This window comes from Salmo salar, chromosome 07 (genome assembly GCF_965601325.2).
Source record: "Salmo salar chromosome 07, fSalSal1, whole genome shotgun sequence".
Taxonomy (NCBI): domain Eukaryota; kingdom Metazoa; phylum Chordata; class Actinopteri; order Salmoniformes; family Salmonidae; genus Salmo; species Salmo salar.
In genome coordinates, this window is record NC_138297.1 from 17037342 (window position 1) to 17059095 (window position 21754).

A 21754-nucleotide genomic window follows, 5' to 3' on the forward strand; every position below is an offset into this window, starting at 1 on the left:
TAGTGAAATAGGAGAGGAGAGATGGAAAGGGGGCAGGGACAGGGGTGAGGAGAGATAGAGAGGGGGCAGGGAAAGAGGTGAGGAGTGATGGGGAGGGGCAGGGAAAATGGAAAATGGGGATGGAGAGGGGAAGGCGAAGAGGAGAGGAGAGATAGAGAGGAGACAGGGAAAGAGGTGAGGAGAGATTGAGAGGGGGCAGGGAAAGTGGAGAGGAGAGATGGAGAAGGGGCAGGGAAAAAAGAGAGGGATGGAGAGGGGGCAGGGAAAGTGGGGAGGAGGGATGGAAAGGGGGCAGGGAAAGAGGAGAGATGGAGATGGGCAGGGAAAGTGGAGAGATGGAGAGGGAGGAGGGATGGAGAGGGGGTCAGGGAAAGTGGAGAGGAGGGATGGAGAGAGGGCAGGGAAAGAGGAGAGTAAGGATGGAGAGAGGGCATGGTGAGAGGAGAGGAGGGATGGAGAGGGGGCAGGGAAAATGGAGAGGAGGGATGGAGTGGGGGCAGGTAAAGTGGATAGGAGGGATGGAGAGAGGACAGGGTAAGAGGAGAGGAGGGATGGAGAGGGGGCAGGGAAAGTGGAGAGGAGTGATGGAGAAATGGCAGGGAAGGAGGAGAGGAGAGATGGAGAGGGGGCAGGGAAAGAGGATAGGAGGGATGGAGAGGGGGCAGGGAATGAGGAGAGGAGAGATGGAGAGGGGGCAGGGAAAGAGGATAGGAGGGATGGAGAGGGGGAAGGGAAAGAGGAGAGGAGGGATGGAGAGGGGACAGGGAGAGAGGTGAGGAGAGATGGAGAGGGGACAGGGAAAATGGAGAAGAGGGACGGAAAGGGGGCAGGGGAAGAGGAGGGGAGGCAGGGAAATAGGAGAGGAGAGATGGAGAGGGGGCAGGGAAAGAGGAGAAGGGAGGTTGAGAGGGGGCAGGGAGAGGAGAGATGGAGAGGAGGCAGGGACAGAGGTGAGGAGGGATTGAGAGAGGGCAGGGAAAGAGAAGAGGAGAGATGGAGAAAGTGAAGAGGAGGTATGGAGAAATGGCAGGGAAGGGGGAGAGGAGGGATGGAGAGGGGGCAGGGAAAGAGGTGAGGAGTGTTTGAGAGAGGGCAGGGAAAGTGGAGAAGGGGGATGGAGAGGGAGCAGGGAAAGAGGAGAGGAGGGATGGAGAGGAGGCAGGGAAAGAAGAAAGGAGAAGTAGAGAGGGGGCAGGGAATGAGGAGAGAGAAGGGATGGAGAGGGGCAGAGAAAGTGGAGGAGGTATGGAGAGGAGGCAGGGAAAGAAGAGAGGAGCGATGGAGAGGGGGCAGGGAAAATGGAGAAGGGGGATGGAGAGTGGGCATGGAGAGGAGAGGAGGGATGGAGAGGAGGCAGGGAAAGAAGAGAGGAGAGATAGAGAGGGGGCAGGGAATGAGGAGAGGAGAGATGGAGAGGGGGCAGGGAAAAAGGGAGGAGGGATGGAGAGGGGGCAGGGTGAGTGGAGAGGAGTGACAGAGAGGGGGCAGGGAAAGAGGAGAGAGGAGGGATGGAGAGAGGTCAGGGAAAGTGGAGAGGAGGGATGGAGAGGGGGCAGGGAAAGAGAAGAGGAGGGATGGAGTGGGGGCAGGGAAAGAGGAGAGGGAGGATGGAGAGAGGGCAGGGTGAGAGGAGAGGAGGGAGGGAGAGGGGTCAGGGAAAGAGGAGAGCAGGAATGGAGAGGGATCAGGGTAAGAGGAGAGGAGGGATGGAGAGGGGGCAGAGAATATGATAGGAGGGATGGAGAGGGGGCATGGAAAGAGGAGGGATGGAGCTGGAGGAGGGATGGAGAGGGGGCAGGGAAAGTGGAGAGGAGTGATGGAGAAATGGCAGGGAAGGAGAAGAGGAGAGATGGAGAGGGGGCAGGGAAGAGGATAGGAGGGATGGAGAGGGGGCAGGGAAAGAGGAGAGGAGGGATGGAGGAGGTATGGAGAGGGGGAAGGGAAAGAGGAGAGGAGGGATGGAGAGGGTACAGGGAGAGAGGTGAGGAGAGATGAAGAGAGGGCAGGGAAAGAGGTGAGGAGCGATGGAGAGGGGCAGGGAAAGGGGAGAGGGGGCAGGGAAAGAGGAGAGGGGAGATTGAGAAGGGGCAGGGAAAGGGGAGAGGAGAGATGAGAGGAGGCAGGGAAAGAGGAGAGGAGGGATGGAGAGAGGGCAGGGAAAGTGGAGAGGAGAGATGGAGAGGGGCAGAGAAAGTGGAGAGGAGGTATGGAGAAATGGCAGGGAAGGGAGAGAGGAGGGATGGAGAGGGGGCAGGGAAAGAGGAAAGGAGGTGTGTAGAGGGGGCAGGGAAAGAGGAGAGATGGAGATATGGAGAGGGGGCAGGGAAAGAGGTGAGGAGCGATGAAGAGGGGCAGGGAAAATGGAGAAGGGGATGGAGAGGGGCAGGGGAAGAGGAGAGGAGGGATGGAGAGGAGGCAGGGAAAGAAGAGAGGAGCGATGGAGAGGGGGCAGGGAAAGAGGTGAGGAGCGATGGAGAGGGGCAGGAAAAAAGAGAGAAGGGATGGAGAGGGGGCAGGGAAAGTGGGGAGGAGGGATGGAGAGAGTGCAGGGCAAGAGGAGAGGAGAGATTGAGAGGGGCAGGGAGAGAGGAGAGAAGGGATGAGAGGGGACATGGAAAGAGGAGAGGAGGGATGGAGAGAGGACAGAGAAGGAGGAGGGATGGCCAGACAGACAACATTTTGCTCTTCATTTTGTTCGAAGGTCAAACTCATTCTTTTCATTTTTTGCCTGACTGTGTGGTGCTCTTCTCAATCGTTTTTTTGTGGAGAGGAATCGGCTGAAGTAACACACACACGCACAGAGAGAGAGAGATCGAGAAAAAGTGGGATAGAGAGAAAGACGAACCATTCTAGATTCTCTCCGTCACATGCTCTCTCTGGCTCAAACACACACACAACGGAAATGGGTGCAAACACACTGAAAATTCATTTAATTGTGTAAAGAGGAGTAGATCAATTTATCACTACTCCTACACTCTGTCTCGTTGTCTGCTTTTCGTTCCCCTCTCAAATTGAATTTCACCCATTAAACCTTGTTTTAAGTATTCCCCAGATGCATTTATTCAATTCCCAATTCCTGTTTGCTCACGGCACACATAGTAAGAAAATCTGAAAATCCCTGTGGGCACACCCTGCAGACTCACACTCACAACACACAGACAGGAGAGCACAGAGCACACAGTAGAGAAGTCACAGTGCAGAGACAAGGTCGTTAGCAGATACCTGTTCTCTCTCTGTTCACAGTATATCACCTCAACACATGAGGTGAGGATGAGTGGGATCCTGCCAAGTCCCATGCAAGACCACCATTCACTCCTGTAATGAGTGCAGAGTCCATAGGCAGAGAGAGAGAGACAGAGAGGAACGGAGGGAGGGAGGGAGGGAGGGAGGGAGGGAGGGAGGGAGGGAGGGAGGGAGGGAGGGAGGGAGGGAGGGAGGGAGGGAAAGGAAGAATTGTAAAGCAATAAAGATAGATACAGAGGCAGAGAAAAAAAACTAAGGACCTGAACCTGAACCATACAGTCCCTGGCTGCGCCCCATATGGCCCCCTACTCTATATAGTACATTACCTTTGACCAGGGCCTACAGCTACACTATAAAGGGAATAGGGTGCCATTTGGGACGGATAAGCTGTATCCTGTTGTGCCCTGTGCTGAGTATCTGAATGTGATGAATACAGTAGAGGAGCCCTGCTCTGGGCTAGTGAACAGGTAGAGAGACAGTAGAGGAGCCCTGCTCTGGGCTAGTGAACAGGTAGAGAGACAGTAGAGGAGCCCTGCTCTGGGCTAGTGAACAGGTAGAGAGACAGTAGAGGAGCCCTGCTCTGGGCTAGTGAACAGGTAGAGAGACAGTAGAGGAGCCCTGCTCTGGGCTAGTGAACAGGTAGAGAGACGGTAGAGGAGCCCTGCTCTGGGCTAGTGAACAGGAAGACAGACAGTAGGGGAGCCCTGCTCTGGGCTACTGAACAGGTAGAGAGACAGTAGAGGAGCCCTGCTCTGGGCTAGTGAACAGGTAGACAGACAGTAGAGGAGCCCTGCTCTGGGCTAGTGAACAGGTAGAGAGACAGTAGAGGAGCCCTGCTCTGGGCTAGTGAACAGGTGGAGAGACAGTAGAGGAGCCCTGCTCTGGGCTAGTGAACAGGAAGACAGACAGTAGAGGAGCCCTGCTCTGGGCTAGTGAACAGGTAGCGAGACAGTAGAGAAGCCCTGCTCTGGGCTAGTGAACAGGTAGAGAGACAGTAGAGGAGCCCTGCTCTGGGCTAGTGAACAGGTAGAGAGACGGTAGAGGAGCCCTGCTCTGGGCTAGTGAACAGGAAGACAGACAGTAGGGGAGCCCTGCTCTGGGCTACTGAACAGGTAGAGAGACAGTAGAGGAGCCCTGCTCTGGGCTAGTGAACAGGTAGACAGACAGTAGAGGAGCCCTGCTCTGGGCTAGTGAACAGGTAGAGAGACAGTAGAGGAGCCCTGCTCTGGGCTAGTGAACAGGTGGAGAGACAGTAGAGGAGCCCTGCTCTGGGCTAGTGAACAGGAAGACAGACAGTAGAGGAGCCCTGCTCTGGGCTAGTGAACAGGTAGCGAGACAGTAGAGAAGCCCTGCTCTGGGCTAGTGAACAGGTAGAGAGACAGTAGGGGAGCCCTGCTCTGGGCTAGTGAACAGGAAGACAGACAGTAGAGGAACCCTGCTCTGGGCTAGTGAACAGGTAGAGAGACAGTAGAGGAGCCCTGCTCTGGGCTAGTGAACAGGTAGAGAGACAGTAGAGGAGCCCTGCTCTGGGCTAGTGAACAGGAAGACAGACAGTAGGGGAGCCCTGCTCTGGGCTAGTGAACAGGAAGACAGACAGTAGGGGAGCCCTGCTCTGGGCTAGTGAACAGGAAGACAGACAGTAGGGGAGCCCTGCTCTGGGCTAGTGAACAGGTAGAGAGACAGTAGGGGAGCCCTGCTCTGGGCTTGTGAACAGGTAGAGAGACAGTAGGGGAGCCCTGCTCTGGGCTAGTGAACAGGTAGAGAGACAGTAGGGGAGCCCTGCTCTGGGCTAGTGAACAGGTAGAGAGACAGTAGGGGAGCCCTGCTCTGGGCTAGTGAACAGGAAGACAGACAGTAGAGGAGCCCTGCTCTGGGCTAGTGAACAGTTAGAGAGACAGTAGGGGAGCCCTGCTCTGGGCTAGTGAACAGGTAGAGAGACAGTAGGGGAGCCCTGCTCTGGGCTAGTGAACAGTTAGAGAGACAGTAGGGGAGCCCTGCTCTGGGCTAGTGAACAGGTAGAGAGACAGTAGGGGAGCCCTGCTCTGGGCTAGTGAACAGGTAGAGAGACAGTAGGGGAGCCCTGCTCTGGGCTAGTGAACAGTTAGAGAGACAGTAGAGGAGCCCTGCTCTGGGCTAGTGAACAGGAAGACAGACAGTAGAGGAGCCCTGCTCTGGGCTAGTGAACAGGTAGAGAGACAGTAGAGGAGCCCTGCTCTGGGCTAGTGAACAGGTAGAGAGACAGTAGGGGAGCCCTGCTCTGGGCTAGTGAACAGGTAGAGAGACAGTAGGGGAGCCCTGCTCTGGGCTAGTGAACAGGTAGAGAGACAGTAGAGGAGCCCTGCTCTGGGCTAGTGAACAGGTAGAGAGACAGTAGGGGAGCCCTGCTCTGGGCTAGTGAACAGTTAGAGAGACAGTAGGGGAGCCCTGCTCTGGGCTAGTGAACAGGTAGAGAGACAGTAGAGGAGCCCTGCTCTGGGCTAGTGAACAGTTAGAGAGACAGTAGGGGAGCCCTGCTCTGGGCTAGTGAACAGGTAGAGAGACAGTAGGGGAGCCCTGCTCTGGGCTAGTGAACAGGTAGAGAGACAGTAGGGGAGCCCTGCTCTGGGCTAGTGAACAGGTAGAGAGACAGTAGGGGAGCCCTGCTCTGGGCTAGTGAACAGGTAGAGAGACAGTAGGGGAGCCCTGCTCTGGGCTAGTGAACAGGTAGAGAGACAGTAGAGGAGCCCTGCTCTGGGCTAGTGAACAGTTAGAGAGACAGTAGGGGAGCCCTGCTCTGGGCTAGTGAACAGGAAGACAGACAGTAGGGGAGCCCTGCTCTGGGCTAGTGAACAGGTAGAGAGACAGTAGGGGAGCCCTGCTCTGGGCTAGTGAACAGGTAGAGAGACAGTAGGGGAGCCCTGCTCTGGGCTAGTGAACAGGTAGAGAGACGGTAGAGGAGCCCTGCTCTGGGCTAGTGAACAGGAAGACAGACAGTAGGGGAGCCCTGCTCTGGGCTAGTGAACAGGTAGAGAGACGGTAGAGGAGCCCTGCTCTGGGCTAGTGAACAGGAAGACAGACAGTAGGGGAGCCCTGCTCTGGGCTAGTGAACAGGTAGAGAGACAGTAGGGGAGCCCTGCTCTGGGCTAGTGAACAGGAAGACAGACAGTAGGGGAGCCCTGCTCTGGGCTAGTGAACAGGAAGACAGACAGTAGAGGAGCCCTGCTCTGGGCTAGTGAACAGTTAGAGAGACAGTAGGGGAGCCCTGCTCTGGGCTAGTGAACAGTTAGAGAGACAGTAGAGGAGCCCTGCTCTGGGCTAGTGAACAGGAAGACAGACAGTAGAGGAGCCCTGCTCTGGGCTAGTGAACAGGTAGAGAGACGGTAGGACGTGGGCTACGGCCCAGGGAATACACCTCCACAGTTCTGTCTCTCTTCCCTACACTCTACCTCTCTTTTTACCTCTCCCTTTCCCTCTGGTTACTTCTTCTTCTATTCCTCCCCTCTTTCTCCCTTTCTGTTTCTTTCTACTTTTTATATTTTCTTTTCCGTCTTTAGGAGCCGACATAGTCACACAGTGGAGGAAGTAGAAACACCGAGAAATCAGCAGGAGACAGATAGATGGAGTTCCAGAAAGACAGTTGTATTCTGTGAGAGGTTTTAATTTAATCCTCTAACATGTTCTGACTCTGCTCTCTGATTGGATATCATGTTATTTCTTGATTTTGAGTCGTGGCAGCGGTGTACTTTATTTATTTACATTTTATTTAACCTTAATTTAACTAGGCAAGTCAGTTAAGAACAAATTCTTATTTACAATGACAGCCTACCAGGGAACAGTGGGTTAACTGCCTTGTTCAGGGGCAGAACAACAGATTTGTACCTTGTCAGCTCGGGGATTCAATCTAGCAACCTTTCGTTTACTAGTCCAACGCTCTAACCACTAGGCTACCTACTTGACTCATAACTTGAGATTTCGACATGTTCTCTAGGATAAGGAGTTGAAAGGGGAGGCATAATGTCTCCTCGGGTTTAAAGAGTGAGTAGGAGAGGAGTTGGAGCGTCGAGAGGTGATCTGCCGTTCTATATGGTGGAAGAATTTTACACACACATATACGGTACACACACATACACACACTTACAATACACACACACGCACACACACACATACACTCACACACACACACACATACACACACTTACAATACACACACACATACACATTGAACACAGACACACACACACACTCACACACACGTACACACACTTACAATACACACACACATACACGTTGAACGCAGACAAACACACACACACTCACACACACATACACACACGTGCAATACACACACACGTACACGTTGAACGCAGACACACACACACACTCACACACACATACACACACGTACAATACACACACACATACACGTTGAACGCAGACACACACACACACACACACAAAAACTCACACACACACTTACAATGCACACACACACATACACATTGAACGCAGACCCACACAATACATTGAACGCAAACACACACAAACACTCACACAAAAACTCACACACACACTTACAATGCACACACACACATACACATTGAACGCAGACCCACACAATACATTGAACGCAAACACACACAAACACTCACACACACACACACACACACACACACACACACACACACACACACACACACACACACACACACACACACACACACACACACACACCACACACATACACATACACATTGAAGGCAGACACACAGTCACACACACACCCATACTTTATACACACATACACACATAGCCACACACACACCATAGATATGCGAGTCCACAAAAACAAACCATGCTGTTTTGATCCTTGTCGAGAGCTCCAAGTCTGTCTCGCATGATCACACACTCCCAGACAAAATACAAACATCATGTCAGCCATTCAACACGTCCCACTTCAGCTGTGTGTGTTCAGGTGGAACCAAGCCGCAGGGCAAACTCTATATGCTCAACACACCACTGGCACGACACACACTCACACACCACTGGCACGACACACACTCACAAGGGCGCAGGGGTCCTTCCATGTTTGTTTTTCTGTGTACACTGGCTAGTGTTTGTGTGTGTGTGTGTGTGTGTGTGTGTGTGTGTGTGTGTGTGTGTGTGTGTGTGTGTGTGTGTGTGTGTGTGTGTGTGTGTGTGTGTGTGTGTGTGTGTGTGTGTGTGTGTGTGTGTGCGTGTGTGTGTGTAGTACGTGCTGACATATAAGGTGTGTCAGAGGGGGGGTCCTACCCTCCGGGACCATGAGCTGAACGATGTCATCATTCCCCAGTCTCACTGGCTGTCATCTATGTTGGGGTCAAGGGCTGGCCCTGGAGGGCATTAATAGAGCAAGTCTGATGTCTGGCGACACTATCAGGATGAAGTGTTCAGGTGTATTATCTCTCTGGGAATGAGTATCCTACATAATGCTGTATCATCGTTGATCAACGCTACTGGAAGAATGAGACAACTGAGCATGTCTAGTGTGACTGACTAGTGTGAGTCAGACAGTCACACCGACACACACACACACACACACACACACATTCTCTCTCACTTTCTCTCTCAGACAGACACACACACACACACAGCCTGATTTGGTTTCCCTCCCACTCCCAGGCTCTCTGACTGATTGATTTGTAATGAGATCCTATATCACAGCCCCAGTTTCATGGCGTTGTCTCAGAGCAGGGGCTTATTAGATGCTGAACCACTGACTATAAGATACATGGGAAGAGAAAGGACGAGGACGAGGGAGGGAGGGAGTCAGAGAGAGAGAGAGAGAGAGAGGAAGAGAGAGATAAAGTGCTATTAAGTTGAAGAGATGGAGGAAACTTTCTCAAGGTGACTGCCGCAGATAACGACAAACATACAAATGAGTCCTGGAAGTGTTTTAGCTGTGAATGTAAAAAAGGGTTGAACTGCTGGTGTATGGCCTAGTCTTACATAACAACCTATTCTTTATGGTTACGTAACACAGAGAGAGAGAGATGGGGGAGAGAGAGAGAGATGGGGAAGAGAGAGAGATGGGGGAGAGAGAGAGATGGGTAAGAGAGAGAGATGGGGGAGAGAGAGAGAGATGGGGAGAGAGAGAGAGAGATGGGGGAGAGAGAGAGAGAAATGGGGGATAGAGTGAGAGATGGGGGAGAGAGAGGGAGATGGAGGAGAGAGAGATAGGGGAGAGAGAGAGATGGGGAGAGAGAGAGAGATGGGGAGAGAGAGATAGAGAAATGGGGGAGAGAGAGAGAGAGAGAGAGAGAGAGAGAGAGAGAGAGAGAGGGAGATTAGCGTCATGCAGTCATTATCGTTATCATCCTGGCATCCCCCTATATGTAGCATGACGTAAGGATGACATTGTATACTATATAAATCCATCCCTGTCCATATCTAATCTGAATGAAACACAGTGAATCAGGTCACTTTCACTTTAAGAAATGAAACACGCATTTATTTTGAATGTATATTTTCATGCCAATATATCCACATACCTACCTTCAGTTTGTGTCTCTCACCTTAACTCTACTGTAAAACAGAAATTATACAGAATTATTCCTTGTAAACGAAATAATTGTCGTCTTCTACCAATCCCCCATCAAACCCGTCTACTGGCAGTCACACTTAGAGGGATAATAAAGAGATGGAGCAGAGGAGGGGTAAAGATAGGGGGAGGAGAGAAAGCAAGACTGTCAGTCCCAGTAATGGAACCGTTGTTCTATCCGTGAGCCACTCAGGGAAGAAATGCAGGAAACAAATCCATGAAAAACGCAGCACACCATTTTCTCTTTTTCTGTCTTTTACTTCTCTCCGTCTTAATTGACTATACTGATGTGTAAAAAAAAAAGCCAACTTGGCATCTTCAACAGACTCTTTGATCACAGTGCACCTGAAGACCCTTGGAGATCATTCAGGTTCCCTGTGTTCTTGTTTTCATGAGCTATTGCTATTTCATTCTTTCCCCCTACTTTCCATTTGTTATTCTATCGTTCATTTTCTACCTTTGCCACTCTCTTTCTTCATGTCTTTCTCTCACTCTTTAGTTTTGTCTGATCGACGGTAGAGCCCCCTTAGGGACGGACTGATAACCCCAGCACACACCTATACACACACAAACGCAGGGGTTCACATTCCCTGCATGGGCATTTCCAAATATCCCCTCTGAAATGCTCTCTGTAGCCTAGGTTTTTACATCCCATTTCTGACACCAATGTACAATATATTTTGCTTGAAATATAGGCTAGGGCCTGCAGTTATGACTAGTAAGATCAGGTGGTCAGGAACAACTCTTGTCCCTTCTTCTAACAGTAACACCTGACTCTAAAACCCTACCGGACACAAAATGTTACCAAAAGTGTAATGTTATGCAACCAAATTTGGAATGAGAGACTTGTGGATCCTCCTAAAACTCTGCCTAAAGTTTTTAAAGGGAAACCACAGAGAGATGTGTATTCCACCACAGAGAGGTGTGTATTCCACCACAGAGAGGTGTGTATTCCACCACAGAGAGGTGTGTATTCCACCACAGAGAGGTGTTTATATTCCACCACAGAGAGGTGTTTATATTCCACCACAGAGAGGTGTGTATTCCACCACAGAGAGGTGTGTATTCCACCACAGAGAGGTGTGTATTCCACCACAGAGAGGTGTTTATATTCCACCACAGAGAGGTGTTTATATTCCACCACAGAGAGGTGTTTATATTCCACCACAGAGAGGTGTTTATATTCCACCACAGAGAGGTGTGTATTCCACCACAGAGAGGTGTGTATTCCACCACAGAGAGGTGTGTATTCCACCACAGAGAGGTGTTTATATTCCACCACAGAGAGGTGTTTATATTCCACCACAGAGAGGTGTTTATATTCCACCACAGAGAGGTGTGTATTCCACCACAGAGAGGTGTGTATTCCATCACAGAGAGGTGTGTATTCCATCACAGAGAGGTGTTTATATTCCACCACAGAGAGGTGTGTATTCCACCCCCGAGAGGTGTGTATTCCATCACAGAGAGGTGTGTATTCCACCACAGAGAGGTGTGTATTCCACCACAGAGAGATGTGTATTCCATCACAGAGAGATGTGTATTCCACCACAGAGAGGTGTGTATTCCACCACAGAGAGATGTGTATTCCACCACAGAGAGATGTGTATTCCACCACAGAGAGGTGTGTATTCCACCACAGAGAGGTGTGTATTCCACCACAGAGAGGTGTTTATATTCCACCACAGAGAGGTGTTTGTATTCCACCACAGAGATGTGTGTATTCCACCATAGAGAGATGTTTATATTCCACCACAGAGAGGTGTGTATTCCACCACAGAGATGTGTGTATTCCACCATAGAGAGGTGTGTATTCCACCACAGAGAGGTGTGTATTCCACCATAGAGAGGTGTGTACTGTACCTGAGCCATCCTCCCCTTCCCTTCCCTTCCCTTCCCTCTCCCTTCATTTCACTGTTACTGTATGGGCATGACCTCTCCCAGTTATAGGGGATTATGGTTATTTTCCATCCAGAGATATTCCGCATCATCATGATGATGTGGGCAGTGACACTTTCTTCTTGAAAGTCCAATATCTTGAAAACTTGAGTGCTGACACGCTAAACATTTTGGGACTGTATCAACAGTGGACTAATGAAAACAAAATATTGTTTTTGAGTGGAGTCTCCCTTTAATGGAACGGCCATTAAAATGTCATTATGGCAACACAGAAATCACCTTTAAAAAGCAGCGATTCCCGATGGCTGCTTTGTGTAATAGAGTCGATACATTCCCCAGTGCTGTCGAGAGACAAGAAGAAGCCCTAATGTTGAGGAACATTAATGCTAATCTCTCTGTATTCTAATCTCTCACAAATTCTGTTTCCTCCATGCGCTTCCCCCTCTGCTAATACGCAAAACTGGAGATTCATTTCCCTAAGAAAATGATTGCCGAGTGGAACATTGAATTAATTCTTGATGAAAAAGGTAACGCAATTAGCCTTAGCGCTTCATTGTGGGCGGGCAGTGGTGTGACGGGAGAAGTCCTTAGCTACTGTTCACTGCACTCTGTTAGCATTCGGCTAACCTCCGCCATTTTGTTGTTTTTCTCTGGGAGTAAAACAGTGGTTTGATAAAGTGGCATCAATCATCAATTGCCACCATGTCTACTTGTTCTCAGCTATTCAATAGTGGATTTAGACACAGGAAGCCAGGTAGGGCAATATGGATTCTCTGGTCAGTCAATAACTTTAATTGATTGATGAAGTGCGAAGGAGCCATGTACTCTTTGAGGGCTTGAGATTGACATCCCTGCGGTACACTAAGGGACTTAGGTCACCGCTCCATCAGTTTTCCCCCATCAAAGTAGCCGTTTAATGTCAACAATTCAACTCAATGGATATGTATTTTCTATTTAAGCCTCTGTTTTAGTGGGTGCAGTAGGTAACACTATTCAAAATGAACAAGCTTCGGTCACCCGACAGGCTGTTTGATTGGTTACATGTGGCTCAGCCACTGTTGAGCCCTGAAAGACATTAATCATGCTCCGAACACAACCAGTGACAACACCACAATTAGGGTCTTAATCGTCCATGTCACCCATTCGCGCTTCTCGTTGAATAGCATTACTATTTTATCCCGCAGAAGTACGTGTTAGAATGCACAAATTTGACTGTGATCACATAACTCATTAATTTACATCCCAACCTCTTGCTCTTATTTACTCCATTAACTCGATACTTTAGTCCTTTTAACATTTTAGCAGCTATTTTTAAATATTCCTAAAATATTGAATGAATAATTCAAACAGTGCTGCAAGCTAAAGCCATAGTTGAACCTCACAAAATGGTGGCATGCGGGGAAGGTTTTCCGCTAAATAAATCCACATAGCTAATTAGATAACGCGATCAATGGAGATGTTTGCGGAGTGGGGGTCTGGAGCGGACAGATAGTGGCGTGCTGCGCGCCGCGACCCACTCCAGCAAACGAGCTTGACCTCTTGTGTCAAACCAGGAAGTGCTGTGGGAAAAGGCATGGACAGGGGGCCAATGGGAATGAACCGTCTGCCATACCGCAGCAGTGAACACGCACAGCAGAAGCTAGTGTGTGTGTGTGTGTGTGTGTGTGTGTGTGTGTGTGTGTGTGTGTGTGTGTGTGTGTGTGTCCCACCATCTCTCCGTGGCAGCCAGAGTAACTCTGTAAATGACTGACCTTTCCTGGGGACTGAGGAGAGGAGGAGAAGGGGTGAGGGGGAGAGAGAAGAGGAGAGGAGGGAGAGAGGGATTAAAGTATCAGATGAACAAAAGGAATACAGTGGAAGAGGCAGAGAAAGTGAGAGAGTAAAGTAATATGGTTGTTTTGTTGCAGGGCATCATCTTCTATGAGTCAGTATACCACCCAACCATGTATTACAGAGCAGTCCTACTGCTACTTTATCATGAATAGCCAATGACAAATAAAATGGTTGGTCATATTAGATATATTGGTTATATTATTGTTGCCAAAACAAAAACTCTCACTTGGTGTCTCTCTCTCCATGGTTACTACAAGGAGAGGGGGAGGGGGGAGAGGAGAGGAGGAGGGGGGGGTAAAAGAGGGAGTGAGGGATGTGAGAGGAGAGAGAAAGAGGTGGGTAAACTGTAATAAAGTTGAAGCAGTAGGAGGCTGTCAACACTAATAGATGGGAGAGAGAGAGAGCGAGAGAGAGGAGGAGAGTAGAGAGAGAGGAGGAGAGGAAGAGAAGAGAGAGAGGAGGAGAGGATAGAGGAGAGAGAGGAGGAGATGAAGAGGAAAGAGAGAGGAGGAGAGTAGAGAGAGAGAGTGAAAGGGAGAGGAGAGAGAGGAGAAGAGAGGAGGAGAGAGAGGGGGAGAGAGAGAAGAAGAGGAGAGGAGAGAGAGAGGAGGAGAGAGAGGGAGAGGAGAGAGAGAGGAGGAGAGGAGAGAGAGAGGAGGAGAGAGAGGAGGAGAGGAGAGAGAGAGAGAGGAGAGAGAGGAGGAGAGAGAGGAGGAGAGGAGAGGAGAGAGAGGAGGAGAGAGAGGGAGAGAGAGAGGAGGAGAGGAGAGAGAGAGAGAGAGAGAGAGATGAGAGAGAGAGAGGAGGAGAGAGAGGAGGAGAGGAGAGGAGAGGAGAGAGCGAGGGGGAGAGGGAGAGGAGAGAGAGAGGAGAGAGAGAGGAGGAGAGGAGAGAGAGAGAGGAGGAGAGGGAGAGGAAGAGTGGGAGAGGGCCTAAAGAGGGTGATGGATGTTAAATGTAATTGAGTAGTCCATTCTACACTCAACCTGGCTGAAGCATGACTGCACAATATTACGCCTCAACAGTGATCAGAACACACACTGGGACACTGGCCACTGCATGGTACCTGTCATGCTGTAGAAGGTTTATGTTGGACAGACTTTATGGAAATACAATGACATACTTGGATAGCCCTTTCATTTATGTTTAGTAGACCTGGGTTGCTGAACTCCACAAATGTGATGGGTAATCTTTTCTGAGATCTGAAAATAATGTGGCGACAGCTTCCAGAGAAAATGCTGACTGTAGGCTTTAGCTCAGGGTGATAACGTGGTCCTAAGCTCCCCCGGAAGACCTGGACCCGGGTTCGAAACCTGCTTGTTCATATACAGACACTGGACACACCTTTCACCTGTACACACTGAACACAGATGAAACGTACCCTCTCTCTCTCTCTCTCCTTCTAGGAGCAGGGAAGGATCGGCGTCATCTTCAACGTGGGAACGGACGACATCGTCATCGAGGAGAGTGCGGTGATGGTGAGCGATGGCAAATACCACGTGGTGCGCTTCACACGCAGCGGTGGCAACGCTACCCTGCAGGTGGACAGCCAGCCCGTCATCGAACGCTTCCCCTCAGGTAGGACCAGAGGGAGGGAGGAACGGAGGGAGGAACGGAGGGAGGAACGGAGGGAGGGAGGGATTAAAGTATCAGATGAACAAAAGGAATACAGTGGAAGAGGGAGAGAAAGTGAGAGAGTAAAGTAATATGGTTGTTTTGTTGCAGGGCATCATCTTCTATGAGTCAGTATACCACCCAACCATGTATTACAGAGCAGTCCTACTGCTACTTTATCATGAATAGCCAATGACAAATAAAATGGTTGGTCATATTAGATATATTGGTTATATTATTGTTGCCAAAACAAAAACTCTCACTTGGTGTCTCTCTCTCCACTGTATTCTACAGTAGTCATGTCAACTCCCTCCACCATGGTTACTACAAGGAAGACATTTTCTTTTTCGAATCCCAGATCATACTGAGCTGGATCTATCCACACTGTTAGAACCATTATCGCGGAAGGCAAGGAATGATGCAGTAATGGTTGAATTGTCATATTAATAATGATGCTTTTCTTACACACCAATGGGTGTTTCATTAGCCTGGAGGCCATTCTCTTTAGCTAACCCACTCCCTGTAGTCCATGTCATGTGTCTTTGGCAATGACAAGGAGTGGAATGTTAGCTAAAGAGACTGGTTCTCACAGTGTTTCAGAATAATTCAGAAAGGTCTGACTCAAATTGAGGGTTTTCTCCAGTAAAAGTTTGAGCTCGCTGGTTGATTCTCCTGTTCCGTGCCTGTTGTCTCATTCTATAGCGCCAATTACTACTGTCTCTAGGGAATTCATGGTTCGATGAGAAAAAGTTCACAAAAGTTTGTTTATGGTTAACTCTAAGAAAATACACCCACTCCACGGTATGAAATCCCAAACCCTGCCTCTGTGGAGTGATTTCCAGGAGTAACGCGGCCTCTCCCTCCTCTCTGAAAAGTCTAATTGAATGGTTAAGGTAAGGTTTAAGGTTAGGGTTAGGTAAGGGTAAGGGTTATGGTTAAGGTTAGGCTAGCGATGTCTCAAGGATCCCGGATAGCCCTAACCTTCTTCACTCTGGAATCCTCTGTCACCGTGGAGATCCAACTCACACACATTGGCTCCATTGTCTCCTGCAGAGAAAATCTAGATCCTCTCTCCATCCGTCAGCACTAGGACAGAGGTCCATGCATCACAACCAGGAAGAATAGAACACCGAATACAACACAAGAGTAGAACACAGAATAGAACACCGAAGAATAGAACACAGAATAGAACACAGAACAATAGAACACAGAATAGAAGACAGAATAGAACACAAAATAGAACACAGAATAGAACACAGAAGAATAGAACACAGAATAGAACACAGAAGAATAGATCACAGAAGAATAGAACACAGAAGAGTAGAACACAGAATAATAGAACACAGAATAGAACACAGAAGAATAGAACACAGAAGAATAGATCACAGAAGAATAGAACACAGAAGAATAGAACACAGAAGAATAGAACACAGAACAATAGAACACAGAACAATAGAACACAGAATAGAACACAGAAGAATAGATCACAGAAGAAGAGATCACAGAAGAAGAGATCACAGAAGAATAGAACACAGAAGAATAGAACACAGAATAGAACACAGAAGAAGAGATCACAGAATAGAACACAGAAGAAGAGATCACAGAATAGAACACAGAATAGAACACAGAAGAATAGAACACAGAAGAATAGAACACAGAATATTAGAACACAGAGGAAGCGATCACAGAAGAATAGAACACAAAAGAATAGAACACAGAATAGAACACAGAATATTAGAACACAGAAGAAGAGATCACAGAATAATAGAACACTGAATAGATCACTGAATAGAACACAGAAGAATAGAACACTGAATAATAGAACACTGAATAATAGAACACAGAAGAATAGAACACAGAAGAATAGAACACAGAAGAATAGAACACGGTAGCCGGGCAGCCTGTTGACACCAGCATGTTATCTCTGACTTTCATTTCCTTGTAATTGAATTCGGAGGCCTCTTTTCTTCCTCTGTTGTTGTTGTTGTTGTTGTTATTTTGTCAGTCGAGCGTTTCTCTTTTTCTCTCCCCTCCTGCTGATCGAGGTTTTGGAGTTTGTTTGTTTGTTGGTTTAGTTGTTGGGGCTGATGCTATTGTTGCGTTGTGTGTTTGGGGTGCGGTAGAGGAGGAGGAGGAGGATATGAGGGGGAACGAGGGGAACGAGGGGGGGCGCTAGGTAGATTATCTTTACTCATTTATGATGTTGGCTACATACACAGTCTATTTAGAGTGGCTCTTTCTGTCTCAAGTCTTCCTGAGGAAAAGCGGAGCTGCTGCACATTAGGAGTGCAAAGCTCTGATGGGACGGAGGGATAGAAGAAAGGAGGTAGGAGGTTGGAAGGGGGACTTCTAATTAACCCAGGGAGTATGTGAAGTGAAATAGGGGAGAGGGGTACATTTTAAGAAGGAGGAAGAATGGCGTCGGAACAGAAGCCTGTGACACAAATTATTATTAATCCACTGAGTTTGTCTGAAGGAATCCCTCCAAAAAATGGAACAGAATTTACTTATGAACGTACGTCACAAGTCATACAATGGTAGACCTGTGTGGACATAGCGCATTCAAGGCACCAGAATGGTGATACAGATCAAAAGCTTTTATTACAATGAATGATCTATCGGGGAGAATATGTCATATGCCCCGGTCGACCAAGAACCAGATCAACTGCCGATGCAGACTGAATGGCCACAGTCGAACTATTTCCAGATAAAGATTAAAAATGCGGTCAGGATTCTCCATTAATGTATATCTGGCTGATTTATTTCTGTCTACACTATAGGAAAATGGTCTCTCATGGCCATTTTGAATCAGTGCAGAGAGCCTCTCTGTGCAGCCATAGCGTCTGTGAATGCATGTGCATGTTCCCGGCCGAAACGGTTCGTTAGAGTCGGTGCATATTATTATGACGACATTTTGTGACGTTTTTGTTGGTTTTGGATTTCGGCGAGGGCTTTTTCAGGTTGAACGGGCACACAACCTTTTCTCTTGAGGCAAGCTGAAGTCGGTAGCCTGAAGTCTACACCCCTTCGTCGGTGATTGGTCAATAGTAGGGATTCTTCAGTCTTTGTTGTCATTCAACGAGAGACAACACGTTTTCATGCACATATTTTCATTGAGAAAAAAGCTGGCTGGCTGGAGGAGATGAGGGGGACTCCTCCTCATCTCCTAGACTGTGGGCAGGTGATTTGGAGGGCAACCGGTAACGGGGACAGACCGGGGAAAGATAAGCTCTCCCAGAGGAGGGAGGGAGGGAAGGGGTAGAGGGGGGGTTCGCTGTCATAGCATTACAGTGAGCTGAGGTACTAGCTGAAGAAGTAAAAAAAACACACATATTACATTGGAAGACCACCGTCCTTGGTGTGAAAGTAAAATATTAACCATTGACTAAGAGAGAACAGGTACTGGCTTTCTGAAAAGAATCAATTTTACATCTTGGGTTTTGAGAACTGGCCTCAGTTCAACTGCAGCAAATAGCAACCATTCAACCACCTCAGCATCAGATCCCCAAGGTAGGCTTTAAAAGAACAGGAAGTGTGAAGAAGCCGTGGTGGGCCAAACATTCAACCACCTCAGCTTCAGATCCCCAAGGTAGGCTTTAAAAGAACAGGAAGTGTGAGGAAGCCGTGGTGGGCCAAACATTCAACCACCTCAGCTTCAGATCCCCAAGGTAGGCATTAAAAGAACAGGAAGTGTGAGGAAGCCGTGGTGGGCCAAACATTCAACAACCAAATACCTTTTGTTTAATATTTTTTGGGGAAAGCTCTAGAGTTGATGCAGTTGCTCCGTACTCTGTGTCTGTGTGTGTGTGTGTGTGTGTGTGTGTGTGTGTGTGTGCGTGCGTGCGTGCGTGCGTGCGTGCGTGCGTGCGTGCGTGCGTGCGTGCGTGTGCGTGCGTGCGTGTGTGTGCGTGCGTGCGTGCCACAGCATACCCCAGCCTAGACAGAGGACAGACATGAAGTGACATAGTAACACCCCTGTCCCCTCCAGTCCCTCAGAACAGCATTATTGAAATCTTCTCCCCAGATGCAGGCCCAATAAAACCATCATGGTCTCACACAGAGATAAGGTCAGACAGATGGGGTATCTCTCCATATGGGCCACTATTTCCCTCAGATTGGTTTTACACCTATGTTTGTTTTTCTGTCAGTAAGAAGTGATGGAGACTAGAGCAGGACAGTTATCTCTATAAGAAGTAGGAAGTTGTCTCGGTTTAGTGTTGATGGTAGAGCAGGACAGTTATCTCTATAGAGCAGGACAGTTATCTCTATAGATCAGGACAGTTATCTCTATAGAGCAGGACAGTTATCTCTATAAGAAGTAGGAAGTAGTCTCAGGTTAGTGTTGATGGTAGAGCAGGACAGTTATCTCTATAGAGCAGGACAGTTATCTCTATAGAGCAGGACAGTTATCTCTATAGAGCAGGACAGTTATCTCTATAGAGCAGGACAGTTATCTCTATAGAGCAGGACAGTTATCTCTATAAGAAGTAGGAAGTAGTCTCGGTTTAGTGTTGATGGTAGAGCAGGACAGTTATCTCTATAGAGCAGGACAGTTATCTCTATAGAGCAGGACAGTTATCTCTATATAGCAGGACAGTTATCTCTATAAGAAGTAGGAAGTAGTCTCAGGGTTAGTGTTGATGGTAGAGCAGGACAGTTATCTCTATAGAGCAGGACAGTTATCTCTATAGAGCAGGACAGTTATCTCTATAAGAAGTAGGAAGTAGTCTCGGTTTAGTGTTGATGGTAGAGCAGGACAGTTATCTCTATAGAGCAGGACAGTTATCTCTATAAGAAGTAGGAAGTAGTCTCACAGTAGTGTGGGCGTGAGATAGGTCTTTCCTCAGATAGACCGATTGATATCTCCACAACCAAGCTAACGTACAACAACAAGATGTTGATGAAGTTTTTGCATTTTAGTCGACTGGTTGCAGAGCCTCAGGAGCTCAAGGTTTAGGAATCTTGTGTTCTAATGGCCAAGTTCCCATATAACAGGTTTCCTCCTCTCCCCTGGTTATATAATGGTGTTCCACACAGTGTGAGTGTCTCTCCTCCTCCTCTGTCGTGGAAGTCTATGAAACGAGGCGCACTAAGCATTACATTTAGCAAGATGACTATAATTGTATTTAAGTTGCAACTAAGAATATTGCTCTGGTCTAGTGTGTACAGTATGTTTCTATGTGCTTCTATCTACAGCACCAGCCGAGGATTACCAGGAGCAGTAGCATTGTGTTCCTTACATTACTAGTTACATTGTCATCCCACATTCAATTCCCTATAGCAGGGCTGTCTCCAGATGACTGCCATATCTGTCGCCTCGTAACTACATCATTATGACCAGTTGAGTACACACTGTCCCAACACACTTTCCTGATCCAGGGTGTTTTCAGAACACCACCAGTAAAGCTGTCTCATGGCTTTGGCTCCTGGCTGTGCCTGAGAAGAAAGGAGCTTAGAGAGAGAGAGAGAGAGAGATAAACATTTTGAGGTACATAGAGAGAGGGGGAGGAAGAGGGAAGTGGGGAAAGAGTTAGGTAGGGAAGGAAGTGGTGAAAATAGAATGAGAGCGAGGAGAGATGAAGGAGAGAGAGAGAGAGAAAGAGAGAGAGAGAGAGAGATGAAGGGGAGAGAGAGAGCGAGAGAGGGAGGGAGAAGAAAAAGGAGAGGTGCACAGAGAGAAGGGGGCGCAAGAGGAGAGAGGGGAGTGTTTCCGTAGCGATGTTTCCGTAGCGATATCCCTCTACCCTCAGAATGAGAGGTGATAATTGTGAGGTGATAATGAGAGGTGATAATTGTGATAATTCACTGTATCACCATTCCAGTGGGTCAGAAGTTTACATACACTAAGTTGACTGTGCCTTTAAACAGCTTGGAGAATTCCAGAAAATTATGTCATGGCTTTAGAAGCTTCTGATAGGCTAATTGACATCATTTGAGTCAATTGGAGGTGTACCTGTGGATGTATTTAAAGGACTACCTTCAAACTCAGTGCCTCTTTGCTTGACATTATGGGAAAATCAAAAGAAATCAGTCAAGACCTCAGAAAAAAAATTGTAGACCTCAATAAGTCTGGTTCATCCTTGGGAGAAATTTCCAAATGCCTGAAGGTACCACGTTCATCTGTACAAACAATAGTACGCAAGTATAAACACCATGGGACCATGCAGCCGTCATACCGCTCAGGAACGAGATGCGTTCTGTCTCCTAGAGATGAGCGTACTTTGTTGCGAAAATTCAAAAGGAATCCCAGAACAACAGCAAAGGACCTTGTGAAGATGCTGGAGGAAACAGGTACAAAGTATCTATATCCACAGTTAAATGAGTCCTATATCGACATAACCTGAAAGGCCGCTCAGCAAGGAAGAAGCCACTGCTCCAAAACCGCCATAAAAAAGCCAGACTACGGTTTGCAACTGCACATGGGGACAAAGATTGTACTTTTTGGAGAAATGTCCTCTGTTCTGATGAAACAAAAATAGAACTGTTTGGCCATAATGACCATCGTTATGTTTGGAGGAAAAAGGGGGAAGCTTGCAAGCCGAAGAACACCATCCCAACCGTGAAGCATGGGGGTGGCAGCATCATGTTGTGGTGGTGCTTTGCTGCAGG

At 48.2% G+C, this 21754-nt stretch overlaps 1 protein-coding gene across 11 annotated transcripts in view; it reads left to right on the forward strand.

The window, feature by feature from the left end:
• LOC106608688 (neurexin-2) overlaps positions 1-21754 on the forward strand; it is a 1074993-nt gene that overhangs the window by 1001183 nt on the left and 52056 nt on the right. For all 11 annotated transcript variants that reach the window (XM_045721575.2, XM_045721576.2, XM_045721574.2 and 8 more), the window contains one exon: positions 14938-15109. In XM_045721575.2, the coding sequence (XP_045577531.1) occupies positions 14938-15109 (172 nt within the window). The remainder of the gene's footprint in view (positions 1-14937; positions 15110-21754) is intronic.